The sequence below is a fragment of the Siphateles boraxobius genome, unplaced genomic scaffold (genome assembly GCF_051911475.1).
Source record: "Siphateles boraxobius isolate OS27281-9 unplaced genomic scaffold, OSU_SipBor_1 46, whole genome shotgun sequence".
Classification (NCBI taxonomy): Eukaryota; Metazoa; Chordata; class Actinopteri; order Cypriniformes; family Leuciscidae; genus Siphateles; species Siphateles boraxobius.
Genome location: NW_027509097.1, coordinates 10,544,894 through 10,571,010, shown reverse-complemented (window position 1 = coordinate 10,571,010; position 26,117 = coordinate 10,544,894). Strand labels below are relative to the sequence as shown.

General features: G+C 36.8%; 1 protein-coding gene across 1 annotated transcript in view; it reads left to right on the top strand.

Annotated features, from left to right (window-relative positions):
• The window catches only part of cacna1g (calcium channel, voltage-dependent, T type, alpha 1G subunit), a 276,677-nt gene that overhangs the window by 131,044 nt on the left and 119,516 nt on the right, over nucleotides 1–26,117 (top strand). The window contains exons 5-10 of the mRNA XM_077200722.1: nucleotides 3,957–4,054; nucleotides 10,334–10,493; nucleotides 12,558–12,849; nucleotides 14,289–14,381; nucleotides 15,908–16,724; nucleotides 17,796–18,175. Coding sequence (XP_077056837.1) covers nucleotides 3,957–4,054; nucleotides 10,334–10,493; nucleotides 12,558–12,849; nucleotides 14,289–14,381; nucleotides 15,908–16,724; nucleotides 17,796–18,175 — 1,840 coding nt within the window. The remainder of the gene's footprint in view (nucleotides 1–3,956; nucleotides 4,055–10,333; nucleotides 10,494–12,557; nucleotides 12,850–14,288; nucleotides 14,382–15,907; nucleotides 16,725–17,795; nucleotides 18,176–26,117) is intronic.

Below are 26,117 nucleotides of genomic sequence, written 5' to 3'. Positions count from 1 at the left end.
AGAATATATATGGTTGAGAGATAACGTGCAGCTGGTGAGATGATGATGATCAGCTGGAGCGGATCCGGAGTGCCAATCATTCACGCCCACACGCACGTGCACTCATACAACAACATAAACACGAGACAAGAAGAGACCAGAGAATACGTATACCGTGACAAGTTTGCTCTAAATTGAAAAGCTCCTGAACAGGTCATGACCCACATCGGCAGTGCTAATTGAGTCTCCCTGTGTCGGAATCAGGATTCCGTGCCTAGGTATAGGAGGCTTCAGGAATGCTTTTTGGCTGGGAGGCTGTTGATGACACTGGACAGCATCCAGCACTTTCATCTTAGGAGTTCTTCATCTCATATTTGTATATGGAGACGCCTGGAACTGATAACGCAGTCATTCACCGGTACTAGCAGATGGCTGAGAGCTCCCACACATTCATCAGGTCGAGATCCATTTGCAAACCTAAAAAGAAAGGACAGCAAAAACATTTGCTTTTTACTGACTTTTTTGTAACAGGATTTGTTGAAGCAAAAGCTCAGAAATCATAAATTGATAGTACACCCAAAAATCATGTACGCACTCATGTTAAGTCCACGTGACTTTTTATGATGCCTTAACATTGCTTTTGTATGTTTTTTGAAACTTGAAAGACTCAGCCGTCATATAAACTGTAATTGTATGGCTCAGTAAAATTTGTCATTAACCACCTTTTGTATTCCACGGAAGAAAGCAATCATACAGATTTAAAACAACATGAGGGTGAATGGGACAAGACAAGGACAAAGCATTATGAACAAAGGTTATCAAATGTTTCCTCAAGAAAAAAAGCCTGTTGCAGGTCCCCCTCATTCATTTATTTTTCTACCCATCAGAAGAACGCTCTTTCGCTGAGGCGCACAGAGCAAATCAGGTTTCCTCTTCATCTATTCAAGTTATATGTCTGCATTAACTTCCATTATGATAATTGTTCTAAAACAGCGACCCTGGGCCCCAGAGTGGGTCAGTGTTGACATAGTATACAGTGCATACAGTCAAGGGGAAATAAAGACAGGAAAAAGAGGGAAATAACAAAATCCTGACTTCATTTCTCATTAAAATGGTGGGAAATTTTTTCTCAGACATTGTTTTTCTTTGGATTGGAAAGTCACTTGTTTGGCTTAGGTGTTGAGATATTGTTTTGAAGAACACGTATCTGAGAAAGAGAAAGAAACTTGTCATTTTGCTGTTCTGAATCCGAGGCTAGGGGTAGATTATCCTGTTCCAACCACAGTAAATCAATCAGTCTCGTCCCATAAAAACAGAAGAGCACCCCTGACGGCAATTGTGTCTGAGAGCTTGTTAAGAGAGAAATATATAGAAAAGTACAAGACAGAAATATAAAACTGAATAAAACTTGAATCTCTCTGTCTGTATCTGTTTGTGAAGCCCCGTGGAATCAAAATAGAAATTTTGTAGCTTTTTGTCCATAACTGTTAGCTCTAAGGCAATCTATATGCTAGTCATTTCCTTAAAGTTTATGAAACTTAGCTAAACTGGAGACAAATGCATTTCTATGTACACTACTGTTGGTAAGGTATTCTCTATGGTTACCAAAGCTATATGTATTTGGCCAAATGTCAAAACAGTAATATTGTGAATATTATTACAACTTTAAATAACTGTTTCATATTTTAAAATGTAATTTAGTCATTTGATGGCAAAGCTGAGTTTTCAGCAGCCATTACTCCAGTCTTCAGTGCCACAATCATTCTAATATGTTGATTTAGTGTGGATTTTTATTAAATTTTTTATCACAGTTGAAAACAGTTAATTGTGCTGCTTAATTGTTGCTAACATTATGCTAAAGTGTGTTAGTCTTTAACTGTCATACAGATGCACTGTTTAAATTAATTTGTTGATGGTCTAAAATTACATAACATAAATAAGACAAAGAATTTGATTCATGTGGACTGACTGAGAAGAAAAGTGAGGACAGAGTATGTGTGCGTGTTTTGTTAGGGGTATCTTCCTTCTCTATCTTAATGGAGAGCTGATTGTTCGGAAGTGAACCTCCTCTGAAACTCGCCTCATTAACCTGCCAGGTGGTGGAAGACACCAAGCTCCGATTGAACTGCAGCCAGGACTGCTGCTTTTGAAGACCACAAGGGACTTGGAGAGGATGGAAAGAGAGCGAGAAAAAGAGAAGTATAACGCATCTGAAATGCAGCATATTCTCGGTTGCAGCTTTTTTTCCATAAACCAACCGATCTTGCATTGATCATACAGAACAACTCTGGTTTATAATGTATGAAATGGAGTATGTCCCAAAAGAGCTGGTATTTCTAATGCTGCAGGAATTTAAATGTCTTTCAGTCCTTTCAATAGTCTGTTGTGTAGCTGTTCAAACAAGACACAACAGCACGCTAGCTCTCTCAGGTGCAGCCGGAGATCGAATCCAGCGGATTTCTTATAGATGAGGAAGGCAACATTTGTTTTGGATCCGAGACCCTTGACTCACTCATACTTTTCCTATTATAGTGACCTCGCAACTGGCATTGTATACGCAGCATGGAGCCGTTGTTGATTGTGCGACAATGTTGTCAAGAAACAGAGGGATTCTGGGAAGGTGTGTCATCCTTCACCACGACCGTGCCAAACACAAACAGATAACAGAAGATAGGTCTAGGTGCTGACTGGACAAACGCCCAGGCCTGACACTTCACTTCTTGTTTGTGTTTGCGAGCAGCCATATTAGTGATTCATATGCGTGTATGAAACAAGTAAGAGACTTGTTGACAATATCACATTTACACACGTCCACCTTCTTTAGACGCATCCTTCGTCCCTCTGGGACATTTTTGCTGAGTGTCCTCACGCATGTCCTGTCTCTCTCCTTCTTTACAGGCATTTTGTCCTTAGTCTCTCTCTCTATCCCTCTTATCCCTCTTATCCCTCTCTCTGAAATCTGTCCTTTTGTCCCTATCCACTTCGTGTTTTCCCCTTCTCTTTTGATATTTTCGTGTTTTCTTCGTTCCCATTCCTTCAAATTTTAGTCTGAGTCACCAGTGTTATTATTTTTGCAGTCCAGTTGCCAGCTGGTTTCCATCAATCCCAATCAGTGCCTTCAAAGCTGTTCTGCACATTTCAGGAGCAACAAAGTCAGAACACATTTCCTCACTGCCCTGCTTGGCTAATGGGGCTCGCACTGTTTGCACGTCACTGACTTCACTCAATCCATATTTGAGAGGATGGAGAAACACCCCAGATCACGCAGCTTTAATCTAAGCAGGTCACGTGACCATGAGAACCCTCATTAACATGTGCGTATGCTTATCAGCATCAGCTTTGCTTATAAACTTTTTACGTATAGTGTATTAATATAGTGTACTTTTAGTTGTTGTTCGGCCAGAAACAGTTATTGAGTTTGCAATTACACGGTTGCAAGCTCACAGGCACATAGAGACACACACTTTGTTTATTTTCTACAAAAACATGCAATTCTTTTATGTGCCTCACTCTGAAGTTCACATGTGTGGAGCAGCTGTGCATGTGTTTGTTTGCGAAAGCTCTACATTAACCTTCCTTCCACCTCTCTTTGACCTAATTGAAAACGATTCAGTGTAATTGTTTGATGAATCCTGATAACTTTCGATTGATCTACAGTATGGCGTTGGCAGTTCGGCAGAAAACCCGCCACTAATGTGTCTGGGCTGTCAGTGTTTATTTGAAAATATTGCTGCCCTTTTATGCTATTCTGCCATAGTAAGGGATAAATATGGAGGATGTTCATAAGCTTGAAAATCAAATTGATTTTTCACTTTAGGTGATATTAAAAATTCCAATAAAATCCAAAATGTGGATGAATTAACAGGTCCCTCCTGCAAACGGGGGATAATGTGCCCTTATTAGTGTATGCATATATTCACATAGTTTATCTTACTTTATTAAAAGTTTAAACTCTTTTTGTCTGTGTGTGTTTACAGGATGCTGGAATACTCTCTCAACCTGCAGAATGTTAGTTTCTCTGCTGTCCGAACGGTCAGAGTATTACGACCTCTTCGAGCTATTAACCGAGTGCCCAGTGAGTACAATATCAGCAGCCATGTTCGAAATGCACTTGCATGCTTATTAAACCATACACTGTAACTTAATGTAGGTGCCCTGTTATATAATAATACGTGTGCATGTATTAGTTTATATTGATTTACATTAATGATGAGTACAAATTTAACGTTACATTTTACTTACATTGAAAATATTTACAAACGTGAAAAAAGTGGTGATGTTCACTTTACAATAAGGTTCCTTTGGTTAACAAATTTGTTAACATGAACTAACAGTGAAACATACTTTAAAAAAAAAAAATGTTTTTGGTAATATTTATTTGACCTGACCTAACATGAACTTTGAGCAGTTGTGTTTTTATTAAATAACATTAATAAAGATTAATAAATGCTCTATCAAATGTATTGCTAATTGTTAATGCTAGTAAAGACATTAACTAACATTAACTAATTAAACCTTATTGGTCCAATCAGTGGTTTTAAATGTGCAAAATCATGCACAGTAATGCGTTTATATTTATAATATATTGAGATCTGTTTCTTGTGTTCTTATTAAGTTTGTAAAAATTTTGGAAAATGCAACCCCAAATAATAATTTTATTTTACTATATTAGTAAAAAATATTTTTGTATTATTTTCTATTTTTTGACAGTGATTTGTATCACTTTCTGTTGTACAAAATGGGAACTTAACTCAGAACTTAATTAAATGTATTAATTCCCTGCATTCAATCAAAGACTGTTTTAAATTATGAATGTTCTATGTTGAATTGCATTATTTAAGTACTGTGGTCAATTAATGTAATTTAATGAACATTTGAAAGAGAAATGTAGCCTGTGCGGAGTCATATACCAGAGGAGTTCATGCCATTTTAGGGACTTTAGGTTTATAGATAATTTTCCTCTTCATTGCTTTTTATGGCTTCTCTCTTTCCACACACACTCACACACAGAAATAATAATAGAGACTGGCTCACACACATTCACTCTCTCTCTAAGGCAGGGTGATGATATTTCATTGGCCACATCGTTATATACCGGATGTTTTAATCACCCTCTGTGCCAAGGAGATGCCCGTGGTTCCCCCGCGGCTCTTATTTCACAAACAGCCATGTCTGGCCGATCCTGCTTGATGTCCCTATTTGTGGAGGGTAGTAAAATGTATATTGAACAATGGTAGTATTTAGCTGGAATGTTTTGACTAGCCCTGACAAGGTTTTGGTGAGGGTAATTTCTGTGGGGTCCCGTTCAGTTCTCACCCCTCTGGATATGGTTCAGTATGTTTATCACTCCGACAGACAAACAACACCCATTCAATATCACTAGAGACAGCCATGGGGGGGCGGGGATGGGGGGGTGGGGGGGTGGATGGCATCCAGGTGCATGCCTTCTAGTACTTTTAGTAAACATATGTGCATCCATTCATATCATCATTATTGCCTAATTAATACCTGTGCCAATCCGAGACAGGGGGTGAAGTGGTAGCAGACAGCCTAATTCATTATTCAAGAGCCACCCAGACTAAATAAAGGCCTAATGTTTGCATTAATTTAGTAATTATTTTATCTGTAGCTCGCCTGCTGCGGACCATCAGTGGGAGAATGAAAAAATGCAAAAACTGAATTTTTTTATCTTTTAACAGCACTAATCAAATCAAAAGAGGGAACAAAAGCATAATAGGAGAATACTCAAATCATCAATCATGAGACTGTCAAGCTGAAAGCTATAGCAGCATGTCATAAATATTTTGAAATTCTTTTGACAGAAAAAGTATTAGAATAAATGACCAAGTATTGGTGGGCATTCCACAATTTTACACAAATAGGGTCTGGAAGTCATTTTTTTATGTATTTATGTGCTTTTAGGAAATATTGTAAATAGTTTATTATAATAATAACATTTAGATTAAGGTGTCCTTAATTGTTACAGTGTAATTTAACATTTAAGTACTGATTAATATTCATTAACTACATGTACTTATTATAGGTTTAGGATTAGGGTTTGGTTTAGTATGTAATTGTAATTATGCAAAATGTATTGTTATTACTAACCACATGTAACGTGTGACAAGGAGACTAAAATGTAAAAGTTTTATCGATTTTCTTTTCTCACAGTAACTTCGATAACCGGGTCGAATGGTTGAGCTTGTAATTTGAAGACTTATGTCAGTTACTGTTTCACATCACCTTTTTCTATGTCCTCTATACCTCACTGCCCTCTGTCTTTTTGTTCTCTTTGAGAAGCGGTCTTAATCAACATCACATTCTGTTGTTCTGCACACCCATGGTTTGATTGATGAAGGGACAGGCCAAAACTGTCAGTAGATGACAAACATGTTCCCTCACAAATCAAAATACTCAACAGTGCTGAGATGTACAGCTGCCTCACTCTGCCTTGTCTTTGGTGTGCAGGTGTGAAAAGCGATCTCTTAAAAGGTCTGTAATATGTAGACCACTATATGCCCTTTTACTCCCCCTAGAAGGTGGATTAGTCTGTCAGAAAGTCTAGAGCTTTTTACACTTCATCTTGTGGATTAGAGTTCACCATGATTCCGCCGTTGAGGGCGGTTGGAGGTTAATTGGAAACCCGCCTCGTTGCCCACTTGTGTATTCTACTATTATTTGGGAGGAGGAACAGCATCATGTCAAGTGTCCGCCACTGGTGATGGTGCGGTCATCTTTTTCAGAAGGCCAGCAGTAATTGGAGTGGTGGACATGTAGATTGGTAAAAGACATGAGGGCACTATTGGAGGGAAAGAGATGCAGACACAGAAAGATAGGAACTGATAACTCTGCCCATAACATGAGTGACTATTTTTATGAATTATGGAGATGAGGGTGAGGCAGTGAATCACACAGTGAATTAGATTGTATAATTTGTGTGATCTTGTGTGATTATAAGAGAAATGTGGACCAGGTGGATGGCTTGACCTTTTACTATTCTGTTGGATTAAACAACAAAACAAAACAAAATCTTTTTAACAATGTATAAAATGCATGTTTGCCCTTCAAGTATACCATTTGGGATAAATTTCAAAATAATGATATGAGTCAATTGTTAAAAACAATGAAATTGTCTGTGGCCTCTCTGGAATTATAAAAATGTAATACAATTATGATATATGTAATATAGGCCTAGTGATACAAAGGTGTGGCTCAAAAGTTTGGATTAATTTTGAATTAATATTTCACCAATGCTGCATTTATTTGATTAAAAATATGAAATAATAAAAACTTCTATTTTAATATATTTTCAAGTGTAATTTATTATTTTGAATGCAAAGCTGAATTTTCAGCATCATAACTCCAGTCTTCAGTGTCACATGATCCGTAATCATGTGACAAATCATTCTAATTCATTAAATCATTCTGATGATTTGCTGCTCAGTTATAAATAATGGTTCTCTTTATAATCTGTTAAAATATATATATTTTTCTGCTTAGTGCTTAATAATTGTATGTGAAATTATGATACATTGTTTTGTAAGGATACTTGAATAGATGAATAGAAAGTTCAATAAAACAGCATTGTATTTCAAAATTGATAATAAGAAGAGTCTTGAGCACCAAATCAAATGCATATTAGAATGATATATCTATAAGATATATTATACTATATATAATTATATTGTGTGTGTGTGAGTATATGTGTAATGTACACGCAGATGAAGTATGGATTTTATTTATAGTGCAAAGGCGCATCAATAACCCATGGAATGGATAGAAGCCTGGCAGTTTTTAGAGATAAATCAATATGTGATTACATAACTGTTAGATATCTATTTAGCATCAGGCTATTCATTTTACCAGCGTCTCCTCAATGAGCTCTGTGTGATGCATAAATGAAATCAGTGGTTTGAGTGTTGTCCTTTTACAACCTTATTGAATTAATATTGAGACGATTAAGCTTCTCATCTCTTTAGTTAAGTCTTCTGCCAAGTATCAACACCCTTGTGTTAAAACGTATCAGCTGAACAACAGTGGAATAGACCCCTGTGTTTATGTGGTGTTCATGTCCCCTCAAGTCATTTTATTTAAACGTACAGAGAAGCTGCTCTTTTATTATCTGTGGAAGCTTATGAGAAATAAATAGATAGCATTGTTATGATCTCTTTTCCCCCTGTGCTTTGTTATTGAGCTTGTTTGGTGCATGTAGAGGACTCCAAAGGGCAGAGGGATCCCAGGAGTCTTCTTCATAACACAGAGTCCCGAGCACATTGTGTGGCCCTGGAGACTTTCTCTTTTAACATAATAGAATGGCTATGGCAGGATATTTACAGTCTCCCCTTGGGAAATACTCTCTCTCTCTCTCTCTCTCTCTCTCTCCTAAATGATCTTTTCAGGAGGAGTTTATAAATGAGTTAAGCCACCTGCGTAGAGCGAGAACTTTGCATTAGTGAATTGCTTTAGACTGACATAGCTGAGTCAGATAAGGAAACGGGTAAACTAGGAGTCTTTTTTGGGAATATTTTTCATTTATGTCAATATGAGTGTCAGTGCAGTGATAAGGAAAATAAGGACAGGCATCTGTGGAATAGTCATACAAGTATGTCATTTTCTTAATGTCCTCCCACTTTCATAGAAATAAAAATAACAGTAAAATAATAAATTAAATTAATATATATATATATATATATATATATATATATATATATATATATATATATATATATATATATATATATATATATATATATATATATATATATATATATATAAACATAATGTATGGATTTACTTTTAGGCCTTGATAATCAATTTCATCATGGTGGTACTTATCCTCTATAATGGTTTTCAAAACATTGTGTTGACAAAGCTGTTTGAGAGGTCTATAATATCTGTATACCTGTTAGAATTCCAAATCATTTTAATGACAGTTTCCCCGATGGTGCATGACCGCCTTTTAAATAGACATGAGGCACAGCCAATAGTAAATGGCATGTGACTGTTGAATCTGACATTGCAAATTTTGCGTAGTGTAATATATTTTGGAAAGTGACACAATTCAATGAATTGCACACATAATTTGGAAAATCATAAAATGAGTTCACAAGTGACATTAACAAAGAACGTAGACTAAAGTTAGCTCAATCTCATGCTCAGACAGTCCATTATCGTATTGTGAGGAAACACACATGGCACGGCTCGGCTGTTCCATTTGTCAGTCTTAAGGGACCAAGATTCAGGAAGGTGATTTTCTCCAGGAAATACCTCCCTGTGGGGAATTACCTCTCAGTTTGTAAGGGACACAGATATATGCCGCTGTCACTGATTCAATGCTTGTTAAGCCCTGACTTGGCAAGCTTAGCTAAATTGCTGTGCTAGGGTGAACTCCACAGTCATTTGGAGTCACTAATGACCAACGTTAGGAACTGATTTTCTGTGCAGAAATCTCAGAGCAGTGGATTATCCACGAGAAACACATTGTAATTGGAAGAAACACTCCGCATTTCAGAGACCTCAGTTGTTGTTCTGAACTCACCACTTCCTAATTACAAGTTAATATATACACGCTGATAAACACTTGCAAAACGACACTGCGTTTCCTAACTTCCTAAATATTTTAAGGCCGTGTTTCTATCTGGGCGTCTCATTAGTGAAGAGTGAATTTAAGGAGCTAAAACCCATCTCGAAGAGGACGGCTTTGAGAAAATGCAGCATCTGCACAATACTGAGCTCTGTAAACCCACACAGCACAGAGACATTTTATGTGATGACACGGATCTTCTATTGTCATTCATTCCTGTTAATGCCTCACTGCTTATCGCCACTCACTCTTCCTCCAAATGTGGAAATTGCATCCGGCCACAGTTATCACCCACAGACTGCAGGCTGCCAGGGAGCACCGGCTGGATTACCCTGCTCCACCAATTACCCGCCAAACCCTGAACAGGAAATCATTTCCATCATTTATGCTTCAGTCAGCTGGCATTGTGGTTTGACACAGGGCAGATATATGGGAGAAGCCAGGACAACAGTGTCTGAAAAACTGGATATCAGCAGAGATTTTTACTGGCACGTATAAACAATAGGTCTACAATGAGCCTCCATAACTGTGAAATGGAGCAACAGTTTGTTCAGTGCATTATAGCACTATAGTTTCATATGTTTAATGAGAGCAATATGCTTGTGGCAGTATCTTTTTATAATAATAATGTTTGTGTGTGTGTGTGTGTGTGTGTGTGTGTGTGTGTGTGTGTGTGTGTGTGTGTGTGTGTGTGTGTGTGTGTGTGTGTGTGTGTGTGTGTGTGTGTGTGGGATGAAATAATACTACAGTTGCTCTTTCATTGTGTTGCAGGTATGAGAATCCTGGTGACGCTTCTGCTGGACACTCTCCCCATGCTGGGCAATGTGCTGCTGCTTTGCTTCTTTGTTTTCTTCATCTTTGGGATTGTGGGAGTCCAGTTGTGGGCCGGGCTTCTCCGCAACCGCTGCTTCCTCCCTGAAAACTTCTCCCTGTGAGTGTGATGGCATGGGCTTTAGTATCAAGGTCACGATAATAATTTACAAGTGACCTCAGGAGTCATGAAAGGATGAGGGTTATAATGTGAAAGCACAGTATTGTAATGATAAAAAGCCAAATGTCAACACCAGATCTTTTCAAATAGGATTTTACAGGCTTACAGATTGAAAACAATAATGAGCAATACATAAATTAACAAAAACAAACATCTCTATCTGTACAAATCTGTCTATCTATCTGTCTAGATAGCAATTTGAATATGTTTTACTTTTTATTTTATTTATTGCTATTTATTTACTATGAATATTAGTGTGTTGTCCATTTATGTTACACAACTTACCCTAACTCTTTTGGGCACAAATAATAATAAAAAAAAATATATATATAAAATGTGCATGAAATGTCCAGAAAGGTAAAACAGGGTCTCACAGGGCCCATTGGAAGTGATTTCCTTCCAGAAATCCATAACCATGTAGCAGACACTATCTTATATTTAATGAATCATAAAAAATTAACTACTTCCGTCATTACTACTTCCATAAATTCTCAACCATGAATTCATTCGTTTGTTTACAATCTAGCTTTGTAAACCCCACAGGTATCATTGCACTAAGAGCATGAATTAGACCCCATGGATTCACGGTCTGACACTGCGTTTTGAAGGAATCGACTGCCTCACAGAGATTGGGTTGAAGCTGTGATTATGTAACATTAAGACGGTCTTAAACTGTTAAATTGCTCTTAGGAAATAAATATTTCAAGGGGCAGGGTTCTTTGAAAGGCTAGGATTTGTCCCAATGGGTAATTGAAGGTACTTGTGCAGCTAATTCACCATGGCACTTTCTCTCTGAGGTGAATTTGTGTTGACAGACGGCCCAATTATCCAGTGTCAGAACCAAACGCCATTAAAGCTAGGCCTTGCTCAATCGCTTTTCTTCTGGAGATAGTTACCGTTGATCTTGCTGCAGCCTGACTGCTGCTTAAATGGGTGTTTTCCCATCCCTAGGAGAAACTGAGGCTGAGCACGGAAGTTTTCATTGGCTTAGTTATTGCTCAGTGCACATTTGATTTGCATTTATTTGCAATAAATAAACTCTGTCTATGCATTACATACTTTTGTGGGAAATAAATATCCTGGCCAGTTGCTGCACTTAATGATTGCAAATGAGGACTAGAGCTGTCAAGCTGGAAAATGACAAAAACATAATAAAAAGAATCATAGAAGTGGTATATATGACAGAAACACTACATTCCAAGTTTTCTGAAGCATAGTACGATATGTGTCAGGCACATACCAAAATGTTTTGTTTTTCATGAACTAATCATTTGGTAATACTTTAGTTTAGGGTCCAATTCTCACTATTAACTATTTTCTTATCAGTATGCATATTACTAGGATATTGGCTGTTTATTAGTACTTATAAAGCACATATTAATGCCTAATTTTGCATGGCCATATTTTACATTATTTTACTTGCTACCCAATACCTAAACTTAATAACTAGCTTACTAACTATTAATAAGGAGTAATTAGGAGTTTATTGAGTCAAATTTCATAGTTAATAGTACTATGATAATGGTACTACTTAATAGTGAGAATTGGACCCTAATCAAGAGTGTGGCCAATCATTCTTCTGACATGGATATTCTCAATTACCTGGTTGATCCAGTTCACATAACCGGTCTGAATGATTCCTTCACAAGTTAATTTCACTGTCTCAATGATCCAATCTAAAGATTTTGGTCTGTTGATCACATTGTAAAACACTTTAAATATAGCGGAAGAGTGGTACGGACCACCTTTATGATACTTTTGAGTTCTGTGTGCCATTTTTGAAGCTTGAGAGGCTCACTGCCCTTTCATTGTAATAGCATGGAAATACATTTTTCAAAATGTGTCATTTTTTTTTATTAAAAAAAAGAAGGTTTATATGACTTTAGAATGTCATGAAAGTAATTACATTTAAATTTTTGCATAAACTATCACTTCAAGAAATAATTATAGATAAAAACAAACTATCCTGATAAAACGTGACTCGTGTTGTTATCTTTTGTACAGGCCTACCAGTCTAGACTTGCACAAGTACTACCACACAGAAAACGATGATGAAAACCCATTTATCTGTTCTCAACCACGGGAGAATGGCATGCGCCTGTGCACCTCCATCCCCACGCTCCATGAGGAGGGCAGACAGTGCCAGCTGGACATGGCAGCTTACAATAGCACAGACAACACCACCTGCGTCAACTGGAACAAGTATTACACCAACTGCTCTGCTGGAGAAGTCAATCCCTTCAAGGGGGCCATAAACTTTGACAACATTGGTTATGCCTGGATTGCTATCTTTCAGGTCTGTTATATGTCTTCTTTTATTGATGATGCTATGAACTTATACAAAGACCTATAAAAAACACTTACAAATGCCTTAATAGGAGAGTTTGGTCAAGTTGCACAATATATTGTTACCATATAGGTTGTAATCCGGTATTAGAGATTTGATACTGAGTATTTAATTGAGCTATTTTTTCCGTTTATATTACCACTGACATCTAATGCTCAAATTAGTCTCTAAAACACATATAATTTAATAACACTGTTAAAATATAATCTTGTGAATGGCAATTTTGTTCAAACTGTACTGTACATTATAATGCTGTGATGCCTAATCACTTGTAGCTTGTAACACTTGAATAGCTTGTAAAACTATCCCATTGATTTATTTGATTTACACTAAAAAGTAAAGAATATGAATACAGCCAAAAGATGAAAATTATTATTAGGCTTATCGGACAATATCAGTACTTTCCTACAATTTACATTTTTCTGTAAAGATATGGCTTCATACAGCCACCAAAATCTGAGGCACTTTGATCCAACAGTGATGCAATTCACTGATTAATCCAAACTGAGACTACATTTACTATCTTGAACCCAAATGTGCTTACCTCAGTTTCCCTGACCGTTTAGTGATATTTTAAATGCCTGACACTGTTTAAATATTAAAGCTTATTTGTCCTGGGATTTTAGATTAGCTCTTTTAGAGTTTGGCTTGAAGACAATTGCAGGGATCAGCGGTCTGCATCAATTTTTTGTGTGTTCTTTTATCACAAAAGGTTGATAAGGTTGTAATTATTCTACATCTGACAGTGTGTGTCCACTGATTTTAATCTCAAATTAAATTAAACGTTCACTGCTCATGTTTACAACACACCAAAATAGAAATCTATTAAATATTTAGAAGACTGTCATGTAATGAACTGTAGAATGGCCCGATGACTTAATCCCCCTTTTGCAAGCAGCCAATTCTGTGTCTAGGCTCTTAATTTTTAGTATCTAAAAATGAATTAGCTGTCTGACAGCCCTTCATCCTGCTAGCACACCCAATTGCCCTGTAAATAGCAAGCAAAGGGCCTTTCCTTTCCGGTTTTGCCTTTCCCTGTTGTTCCCTAATCTGTGACAGATTAATCAAAGGGAATGAAGAGTGCATGCTGGGTAGGGTGTCCCCCTGTGCATAAGATATCTGTATTGTCGACCTAATCATGCATGCTTGAGTACAGAAACTGATCATGGGAGCATATAATCAGAGATTATTTATGCTTTTAGTTTGCATGTCACTGTATTGACATTAGGCACCTACCAATGTTTTTTTTCCACAATTGAGGTTGTTAATCGTTATCTAGAGTTCAAGAGTAAAAATAGTTTTATATAAATATAATGTATTTTATAAACTGCCTCTCATGTGTATAAACTGCATAAGCTGCACTGAATCACTTTTTTACTTTCCTGTAGGTTATTACTCTGGAGGGCTGGGTGGACATCATGTACTTTGTTATGGATTCACACTCCTTTTACAACTTCATCTACTTCATCCTCCTGATAATAGTGAGTGACTTTGGGTTGAGCTGGGCAGACCAGGACACATTTATGAGAGTGATACCTGACCAGGCAGACTACCCTATACTGCCTCTGGTGTAACTGTGCGTCAGACAAACTTCGACAGCTCACTAGACAAAGACAAGAGAATCATGTTTTAAAGATTTTGAAATTATATCAGTGTGTATGTCTATTCACGGGTTTCACGTGACGTCACACAGCAGTGTGGCCGCCATTTGTAGGACCGAATCTAGGTTAGCGTTAACGTTAGCTGTTCTAACATTAGCACTAGTTCCTTACCAATCAGCCTTTGCAGACAAATTGAATTAGTTAATGTGTAGCTAGCTAAGATTTCCATACAAAATAGGTCATCTGTGTCTCTTCTAACGTTAAGTTAACTATGTCCACTGTTAGACAGTAACTAATTCTGAGTAGGTAAGTTAAGGTTAATTGGTGTCTCATCTTCTACCACTGCAGGCAAAAAAAGTGAAAATCCTCTGAACCCAGATTATGTGCCAAGTATTTTTGGCTACCTGTCATCTGAGCAACGACAAAGAAGAATAAATTGCTATAAAAAATATGAGCAGACACAGGCTGTTAAAAGGAAGAGATGTACCAGTGATGTGTCAGTCACCAGGGAGATACTACTCAATTTACCTCAAAGGTCCTAAAGATGGCGGCCACAACAAAAAAGTCATGTGACTGAAACCCATGAATATATATATATATATATATATATATATATATATATATATATATATATATATATATATACACATACACAGTAGTCAACATTTGAAGTGGATCAAAACCTTTCATCAGGTTATACATGAATTTTGAACAACACCGGTTCTAGTCTCAGACCAACTTTGATGAACTTTTTTGATCCACTTCAGATCTGGACTACTGTATAGTGAATTGGAAATTGAAAACCATAAATTAAAGAAAAAAATAAACTACTTCATTACATCAACATTAGTGCAAAAAAAGTATTTGCAGTTGTATATGTCTATGACATGTAATGAATCATGTTTTGTTGAAGCCTAGCTAATGGATTGTTATAGTAAAATGCTGTTTAAGCAACAGAGACAAAACTGTTTAAATAGGTACATGATAGGCATTTAGGGGTAATTAAAAGGATAATTCACCTAAAAATTAAAATTCTGCCATCATTTACTTACCCTCTCATGTCTATCCAAACATGTACGAATTCCTTCTATAGAACACAAAAGCAAAGATTTTGAAGAATGTTGGTAAGCAAAACTTGTCTGACTACCATTGTATGGACAAAAAACACTGAAACATTTCTCAAAATGTTTTCTCTTGTGTCACACAGAAGAAAGTTAATCTGTGGCGTTGTTCTGAACTTCCAATCTGTTAATTTCAAATCCTGTTAGCACAGAAAATAACCATCGATTTTATTCTTGCTATTTTTGTCATGCCATCCTTTCTCGTTGTTACAGTAACAATATTGTTAATGAGCAGTGAAGCTCTCTCCGTTAATGGTCTACTCCACTCCCTCCACTGTTTTTCAGGTGGGCTCGTTCTTCATGATCAACCTTTGTCTAGTTGTCATAGCGACACAGTTCTCTGAGACCAAGCAACGGGAGAGTCAGCTTATGAAGGAGCAGAGAGTGCGTTTTAGGTCCAACGCCAGCACGCTGAATAGCTTCTCTGAGCCTGGAAGCTGCTATGATGAGCTCCTCAAGTACCTAGTCCACATTATTCGCAAGGGCGTCAGACAAATCTGCCACCTCATCCGGGCCGCCGGTCGTAGGGCAGGGCTGCGGATATGCGCTTCTCCACCCCTGGAACTGCCCCCTACGAAAAGACGTCGCCAGAAGCAGCGGCAGGGATCCGTCCGACACGTCATGCACCATCATCACCATCACCTCCACCATCACTACCATCTGGGCAATGGAAGTGTCCGAACCGATGGAGGCAGAGAGGTGGACAACGGTTCCCAGAGTGGCAATGTCAACAACTCTGGGCGTCTTATGCTACCGGTCATTATCCCTCAGCAGGAGCCCTTTTGTGGGTCTCTGGTCCCAAGCTGTGCAGAATCTATGCATAGTGTTTATCAGGTTGCAGGCCACCTTGAACCGCTGCGCTTCGGCCCCTCACCTTCTCCCACGGTGCTCCAGTCATATAAGAGGAACTCAGTGCCATTTGCAGCTCCAGTACATAAGAACTACCCCACGTTACAGTCTTCTCTGGCCTTAGAGCAGCTCAGACAGAGAATCCTGGAGCCAGGAGGAAGCAGTTGTACTGCTAATGTCCTTACCAACCTAAACATACCCCCAACTCCCATCAACACCTCACAGTGCCTGGTAGAGACACAAGGTCCTCCTGGTAAATGAATTTTAAGTGGAATTACTTGAGCTGAATGTGCAACACACATAAGTTTAGAGTAAGACTGTGCGGTATGAACAAAAAGCACTAATTTAATATTTTATTCATATTATTATCATGGTAATACTATACAACATAGTTACATTTGCTGGACATTCACCCCTGATGGGGTGATAAGTCTCAGGACAAGGATAGATAGATAGATAGATAGATAGATAGATAATCGGGATAGTTAGACTCAGGATAGATAGATTATCTATTTGATAATCTAGTTAGAAACTTGAAATGAAAGCATTACATTTTTCTCATGAAAATAAAAATATATTAAAGATTATTCAAAGCAAATCAATTAGTTTGGCATCAGGTCAAAAACAGCCGTGTTGTCTCTCAATCTTTCATCCTTTTATGTGATGTACATAGTTCTGTAATGTTCAGCTTAAATTGTTTCGCCCAACTTAAAATGTGTAATAAATGAATTAAAAAAATTAAATTCAAGGAAATTAAAGTGTGTGTAGATGTATATGTGGAAATTATGATTAAATGTTATGTGATTCTTAAAAAAAACATATATTTTTAAATATTTTGATTTGCTAGAATTGCTGAAAATTGAAAAACAATAAACCAACCATAAACAAAAACCATACAAAAATCTGTGATGTGCAGTGGTACTTTACATTGTACTTTACTGTTACAATACACCTTATATTATTTTAATTGATGTGCATATTTCGCATATTCCAACTATTATATCAAATTAAGTGTTTTATTTACAATTTTAAATTGAAAATTAACATTATTTCAATGTTAAAACTAACAGACAGATAGATAGATAGATAGATAGACAGATAGATAGATAGATAGATAGACAGACAGATAGATAGATAGATAGATAGATAGATAGATAGATAGACAGACAGATAGATAGATAGATAGATAGATAGATAGATAGATAGATAGATAGATAGATAGATAGATAGATAGATAGATAGATAGATAGATAGATAGATAGATAGATAGACATCTGTCTATGCATTTGTTTTTTCTGATGTATTTCTGTCTTATACATTTCAGGCAAGATCGTCTGCAAGGAGGCTCTCATGAATAGCAGTGGCCCAAACTTAGACACCACTTTGACCTTTGACCCTGAGACGTGTCCGTATTGTGCCAAATTGATGTTAAATGACTCCGAAGGAATGGATGGGAATGAGACGGCAGACTCTGACAGTGAGGGCGTGTATGAGTTCACACAGGATGCCCATTATCGGGACAGCAGAGATCCAAAAAAAAAGAAGAAGTTTGCATTAGGAGCTCGAGCAGCAAAGGTAGTCCATTTCTGGAGGCTGGTGTGCGACACTTTCCGTAAGATCGTGGACAGCAAGTATTTCGGACGAGGAATAATGATCGCCATTCTCATTAACACTCTAAGCATGGGCATCGAGTTTCATGACCAGGTTAGTGCATGGCTCTATGCTGTTCTCACTGATTTGATATCTGGAAACCCTCAAGATAAAATTATGTTTTTGCCTTGATGTAATTGCGTCTTTATATATCACTACATGGCTTCATACCTCAAAATTATTGCTACTTTATCTCACGATTGTCATAATTTCTCGTAACTATCTTCATATACCACAATTGTGTATTTAAATGTAATTGTGGTTGTAAATCTAATAAATCGGACTTTATACACTACTGTTCAAAAGTTTGGGGTGAGTACGATTTTTGTTTTAAATATTTTGGTAACGCTTTAGATTACAGCCCAGAAAGTACTGCGTAATTAAGATAAATTTACAGCGTAACTTTCGGTAATTAAAGTGTACCAATAAAGTACTTGCATGTAAGTATAAGGGAACAATTTAATTATTTTAACTGTAAGTATTATAGAACTAAGGGGTACTTATCCTACTATTATGATACAACAATCTTACATCTGGAAGCAATGTAGGTACCTTTTTAAAATAATGGTGTACCAATACATACAGTATAGTCTTTTTAAAAATTACAGGGTACATATCTATGCATTTATACATATTTTTTTTTTTTTTTTTATAGCAAAAGTGGAGATGTTTAAGTTTGGGCATACATGTTTCAAGGCAAGAAAAGCTAAAACTATTGCATCTTTTTTTTATACTGGGAAATATACTCTTGTTCCATGTAGTTACAGGGTAAGTACAATAAAAATACAACACACAATCTAATATCACTGACTTGGAAACCTTTATTTGAAAAGCAACTTCTTACAGTTGGTCTGAAGTGATAGTCTACAGTTTAAAAAGTTTAAAATATTGTAATTGTTTTACAAACACCTATCGTTTCACTTCAGAAGACATTGATCCATCCATTGGGGTCGTATGGATTACTGTAGCTATTGCAGTATGTGCTGTTTGATGCTCCAACTTTTAGGAACACATGAGCTTACATGAGCAATATGTATTCCCAGAGATGTATTTTTTTATTTTTCTAAAATCCTTAATTTGTGTTAATCTGAAGAAGGAAAGTCGAATACATCTTGGATGGCATGAGGGTAAAAGATGAGTAAATGGTAAGGACGTATTTCTGGGTGTACTGCATTTTCTTCGAATACATAATACAGAATAGCAAGAGACATGATTTCTTCTTAAGATTTATCAGTGGAAAGAAAGAAGAAGAAGAAGAAGAGGAACACAAGAAGCCAAGCAAGAGAAAAAAGGGGGGACAAAACGTGCTACTTTCTGTCAAGACTTAAGCATTTGAAAATCATTTTTGATAAAAAAGAGCAGTTTTAAACGAAAAAGAAGTGTTGTAAATCTGTTTTGAATTAAGTTGTTTTACAAATATCAGTGATATAAGATTGTGTATGCATTTTTATTGTACTTACCCTGTAACTACATGGAACAAGAGGGTAACAAGCACCACTACATGAAACAAGAGTATCTTTCCCCAATATTTAAGCAAAAGTTGCAATAATTTTAGTTCTATAGTATAAATATTTTTTTTAATTCTCCTGGTTGTTACCCCTTTATTCTCCAAACTATTACATATTGTTCCCTTATACTTACACTATACACTATAATTAGCGAAAGATACACTTTAAAATCGCTTTAATTACGATTACAAAAAGTACTTTTCGGGCTGTAATCTAAAGCGTTACCAATATTTTTATTCAGCAAGGATGCATTAAATATATCAAAAGTAGACAGTAAAGACATTTGTAATGCTACAGAATATTTCTATTGTAAATAAATGCTGTTCTATTGAACTTTCCATTCATCAAAAAAATCATGAGAAAAAATTTATCTTGGTTTTCTCAAAACTATTAAGGAGCACAACTATTTTTAACATCGATAATAATAAGACATGTTTTTTGATCGGCAAATCAGCATATTAAAATGATTTTTAAAGGATCATGTGACACTGAAGACGGGAGTAATGGCGGCGGAAAATTCAGCTTTATTTAAATAAATTTTAATAGATGTTAACGTAGGAAACGATTATTTTAAATATATTTTTACTGTATTTTTGATCAAATAAATACAGCGTTGTTGAGCATAAGATACTTCTTTCAAAAACTTTATAACCAATCTTACTGACCCCCAACTTTTGAACATAGTGTATGTCATAATTATTCACATTTATATTTTTTGAACACATAATATACCACTCTGCCCTCACTGCCCTTTCCTGCAGTATAACGGAATGCAAGACTTTCTGTATGCAGCATGTTTTTGTTGTTTAGCATTGTAGGGGTAATTCACCATACTAGAGAATGAGCACGAGTCTGAGGGCTGCACTGAAGAAAAAGGGCAACTGGCACACATCTGAAATTCATTGTACTGTGTTTACACAGTGTGCTCGCATGCCTCACAGTCTTCCAGATCCTTTGGAGAGCACACACCACGGTTCATGCCCCCCTCGCCTGTGATTGAAGTCGTAACTCAGGGCTTTGACATGAACAACTAGGAAAATTATCAGTATTTTATGAGACATTGCAACTTTGAAGGAGCATAAAGTGATATAGAGTGTTGTATTTTTCACATAAAATGGTGATTCTCGGACAAGAAAACAACATTTATCATCACTGACTCTGATTAGAATGATTTATTCTGGTAATTTGAGAGTTATTCAAAAAAATATGAAATAAATGGGAGCGTCTGCTGGCATCCAGGAACGAATATGCGGGCAATGTAAGAATTTTGGTTCTCTACCTCTTGAACTCAAGTGACCACCCTACCAAATGGGAATGTGTTTTATTAGATATAGAGTCATCACATGAATTCACTGGATGAAATCTATTTGACCACAAATACAGTAAAAACAGTAATATTTTCAGCATCCATTACCCCAGTCTTCAGTGTCACATGATCCTTTAGAAATCATTGTAATCTGCTGATTTGGTGCTCAATACACATTACTTATCGTTATCAATATTGAAAATAGCTGAGCTGTTTAAAAAAAAAAATTTGTGAGGATTATTTTTTTCAGGATTCTTAGACGAATAGTTTGTAGATTTGTTTTGTAACATAATAAACGTTTTTACTGATCAGTGTAATGCTTACTTGCTGAATAAAATTACTCCTTTCTTAAAATAAAAAAAACAGTAATGTACAGTATATTTTAGCGTGTGAGTAAGATGGACCTGTAACGGAAATGGGATATAGTGCTTTCCATTGTCTATACTTGTCTCCTTCGTTGTTTGCCGTAGTCTGAAAGAAGCTGGCGCACACTCACAGACACGCAAACACATGGATGGCATTCCTCTCCCCCCAGGACTTCTGCTTCTTTTGTCTCTCCTCTCATTTTGTTCCCTGTAAACTCCCGGGAAATTCTGGCAGTGAACGTCGTCTTTACGGTGCAGTCCATCTGGAGAATTAGAGACTGAGATAGAGCAAGAATTTGGATGCATAAGGTCACTTGGGTTTTTTGATCCCTATAAAACCCAATCTGGCTAATTGCATCTGTTCATTCCTAAAGCTTCTATTGCCTTTTGTCTTTCATACTTGTCTGTGCTCCTCTCTTTCAATCACTGACATACTGCATTACTTTTCAAACCCAGTTTGGAATGAAGAAGAAGCTTTCGACTGCAACAATACTAGCTTTGTTTGCCAATCCTGGGCTTGAAATGTTACTAGTAGGGTTCAGAACATTATTTAATGCTGTGTTGTCCAGTTTTGTTGTTCCATTGAACGGTACAGATGGAACAATCACACATTGCTGGATGAAGTTAAGATCAAGTGGAGTTTCACAGAGTGTAGCCAAAGGGGGGAATATGTGAATGACTGAGAAAAACAGGCAGAAGAGGCTTTGCTACATTGATCTGAGCAGTGTTCTGTGCAGCCTCCTTCCAGACCCCGCTCTATGTTTCTTGGAGAGGAGACATGTTGATCGCTTGATCTTACGCATGAAAACCACACAAAACTTGACCACATGGCAGCTATTTACAGAGCTGAAATGTGTGCTTTTTATTTTAGAGTTTAAAAATAAATCCACAGGCACATCTCCATCTCTCTTTTCCATCAGATTTCACATTCTACCTTTCGCCCAAGTTGTTCAAAAGCTCCTCACCCCATTCTGTTTCATTTATTTATTGGCGTTGCTGCTGTTTCCCTTCCATTTCGAGCAATATATCTGTCAACTGTTTTAGCCAGAAAGGGATATTTGCCTTCCAATAATATTGCACCCATACAACCAGGGCCTAAAATAAACACTCGCCAAGCGCCAAATGTGAGTAAAATTAGGTGTTGGTGAGTATATGAAAGATGCCAGTTGACAGTAATATTTTTATATATTTTATGTAATGTTGTCAGAACATGAACGTGAACAAATGTGAACAACGCTCGAGATAGTTGACGGGCAAGTGCTGCATCGTCCCGAAAGTTTAAGCCTTGCCAATTAAAATATTCATGCGCAAGAAGATGTGAAAGGGAACTCAATTCGCTGTTCGCTGTGTGGGAAGTTTTATGTGTACAAACATCCGAAGCACACCTAGAAATCTGCATCAGACAGTGCGCGAATAGTGAATTGAACAAAAACACGTTTCAGTATATTGGATCCGTGCATTAGCTCTTAAAGTGACAGTAGCCTAATATATCTGCTTCCATCTGTCCTTAATGTTAATCAAACAACAAAAGGCAAAGACAAATTACTCACTGCTTTTGACTAAATAACTATTATAACTTTAAAAAGGATTAATCTATGTTTAATTTGAAGACATATGCAGTGTTACATTTGATTACTTTATTAAATTTCTGTACCTGGAAATTGTGAATTTTCACTGGTATCTAAATATATTTTAAACTTCTCAACCCCATGTTGTGATGTAGGAGATTCTGTGTCATGTATGTTTATACCCTGTTTTCCAGCTCAAGTGTCTTGGTGACATACTTGTAGGTGAACTTTAAGCTCTTAATCTTACATGTGCTATAAATTCCTTTAAGCTTCCCTGTGGACTTGCGGTGCAGGTCTGATTCATAGTTTAGAGAGGAGGATGTTACTGTTCAGATTCACACGTCTTATCCCTCACCCTGTGTTATACATTAATAAAAAACTGTGCCTTCATTCAGGGACACGAATATTTAGCATCATAAGAAAATTAGAAAAAAGCCACTCATTAACCCAGTACACAATCTCAACAAGCATCTCTTCTGGGAATCTCTCTCTCTCTCTCTCTCTCTCTCTCTCTCTCTCTCTCTCTCTCTCTCTCTCTCTCTCTCTCTCTCTCTCTCTCTCTCTCTCTCTCTCTCTCTCTGTCTCTCTCTCTCTCTCTCTCTCTCTCTGTGTGTGTGTCTTTCAACCTCTCCCTCCCACACTGCCCCTTTTCTTCCTTTCCCTTCCTGGTGTGCTATTGGGGCATAATGGTTATTGTTGCTCTGGCTATGAAAGTTAATGAATACAGAGGATGGCTTGCTTTGTTTCAGGACTTGCCCTGGGACTTCACACAATCTTTGTAATGATAGTTAGGCCTAGTTATTATTGCAAATATAGCAATGAGCTCCTATCCTCAGATCAGAGCATGTATTATGTGGGTGTTTTACTGCATGGGTTTAACCAAATAAGAAAATTATCAATAATGTGTGTAAGGAAAAAAAATGAAATGTATGAGCCCATTGCAATATGCAACCCCAACTTCCTGTCTCAATAGAAAATATGTTGTGGGGTCTTTAAAATGTCAGTATTTTGTCCACTGCAAAAAAGTTGTTTTAGGCTATTCAAACCGTTATGTGGTGAACATGTGGTGAACTTTTAGCTTGTCTAAAAGCCAGTTGAGCCATAATGAGGTTTACATAATGAGAGGAAATGAGACCAGCTAGTTTATGCTTCAATGAAACGATCTCAACTGCTCGTCATGGGCTTATATTATTTCGAACAATTTCTGTTTCACTGGATGTAAAGCATGTACTTGTCATTGTTGGTAATGAGGAAACACATATCTCATTCTTGGGAAGTGGCCACCACAGCAGTGCTTTTGCCAAGGGAAGGTTTATTTTTTATTTTTTAATATGAGCACTGTAAAGCTTTCCTCAGAAGAGAACAACCTCTTCAGCTTCCACCAGTGACAACTGAAAACAATGACCCATCAGGGGTCTCTAAGTCTAAATTCTCACCGCAAGCCATAGTGGTCCATTCTGATTTATTGCTCATATCTGATTATTATTATTTATTTATTTCACATTATGTGTTTTAAATGTGGCCAATATCAGATTCGAGTGTGAACAGGTCACGATCCTGAATTGAGCCACATCCGCAAAAGAACAATGACAAAGTCGGCACAAGGCACAGGATTATACAGGAAGTATACATACGGAAGTAAACACAGAGGTTATACTGAAGTCAGCATTTGCATGTTCATTTATAAGCTGATGTGCCACAGGTGATAAGGAGGAAGCAGACAAGAATGAGGAGAGCATTTTACTTGAATGAGTATATAAGCTCTAGTTGCTCACTAGAACAACTAGTAGGTACAATCTTTGTAGTAACTCCCATCAGTGGAGAATTGTGACTAATGTTGATCTATAGAGCGATGTAAAAGTCACATGAATTCCGACAACTGTTCAGACTGAGGTCACATTGAAAAACATCGGACTTGTATGTGATTTAGTACCATGGAAGTGGCTCAAATCAGAATAGAAAAGATCAGATTAGATGTGGTATCTGCTGTTCACACTGTTATGAAAAAATAAAAATAAAAAAGATTCAGATTTATTTATTACAATCTCAACTGTTGTGCAGTGGCCTTTTTTGTCAGACTTATATATATATATATATATATATATATATATATATATATATATATATATATATATATATATACATTTTGAATGCCAGATTTTCACTGTGGACCCCAGTGTATGTGTTCATAAGTCTGTATGTTAATTCGAAAATATTAACATAAACAAACCAGCAAACAAACAAATATGTGTGTGTATATACAGACTCACAACTATATTTTCAGATTTGCAATGTGCACCCTAGCTTATATATCCATATACCTGTTTGTTTCCCATGGCACAGTGCTTTGTTTATTGAATCTGTATAATTAGATGAAGGGACAGTGATCTCGTGTTTGCTATGTGCTGGAATGAGCAGCAGCTGATAGCGTAGTGCAGCTGGTGAGATATGGCCCTTTAAGAGCAGTTCATCTGAAGAGGGGTCTTAAGTTCAGGCTTGTCTGAACTCCCTGTCTGGATGTTTCACACTAACACCATCTTAACATAGTATTTTTGAACCCTTTAAACGAATAGTTCACTTTAAAATGAAAATTCTGTCATAATTTACTCACCCTCAAGTTGTTTCAAACCTGTATGAATTTCTTTCCACAAAAAAACAAAAAACAAAAAAGGAGATTTTTTGACGAATGTCGGTAACCAAACAGTTGATGTACCCCATTGACTTCCATAAAAAAAAAAAAAAAAATCCTACTATGGAAGTCAATGGGGTACATCAACTGTCTGGTTACCGATATTGTTGAAGTGAACTATTCATTTAAGTAAAATAACACATATTAGGCTCAAAATATCCTTTATTTTTTTATGAAACTCCTAAGAGGACATGGCGATGGAAAAAAATATGAGATGGAAGGAATAATTATATTTTAATATATTTATACGGGAAAAATTTTACGAGCGATCACAAAGTTTCTCAGGGGAAAACTCTGGGTGCATTCACACTTGGTTCGATTTTGATTGCTCACTTGATTGCTATTTTTTTTTAACTACTACTATCACCATGTCCCTCTATAGGGGCTCCAAGATTTTTTAGATGTTCTAGGCATAGAAAGTAGAAAACTGAGAAAAAACATCAACATCTGATGTTTCGTGAATCAAAACATTTCAAAGAGTTCAGCGTTAGTCTTCAGCCTTGCCGTTCCTGGAAAAATCACTCCTGCAGAGATTGGTGTGTGATGTACTCTTCCCACAA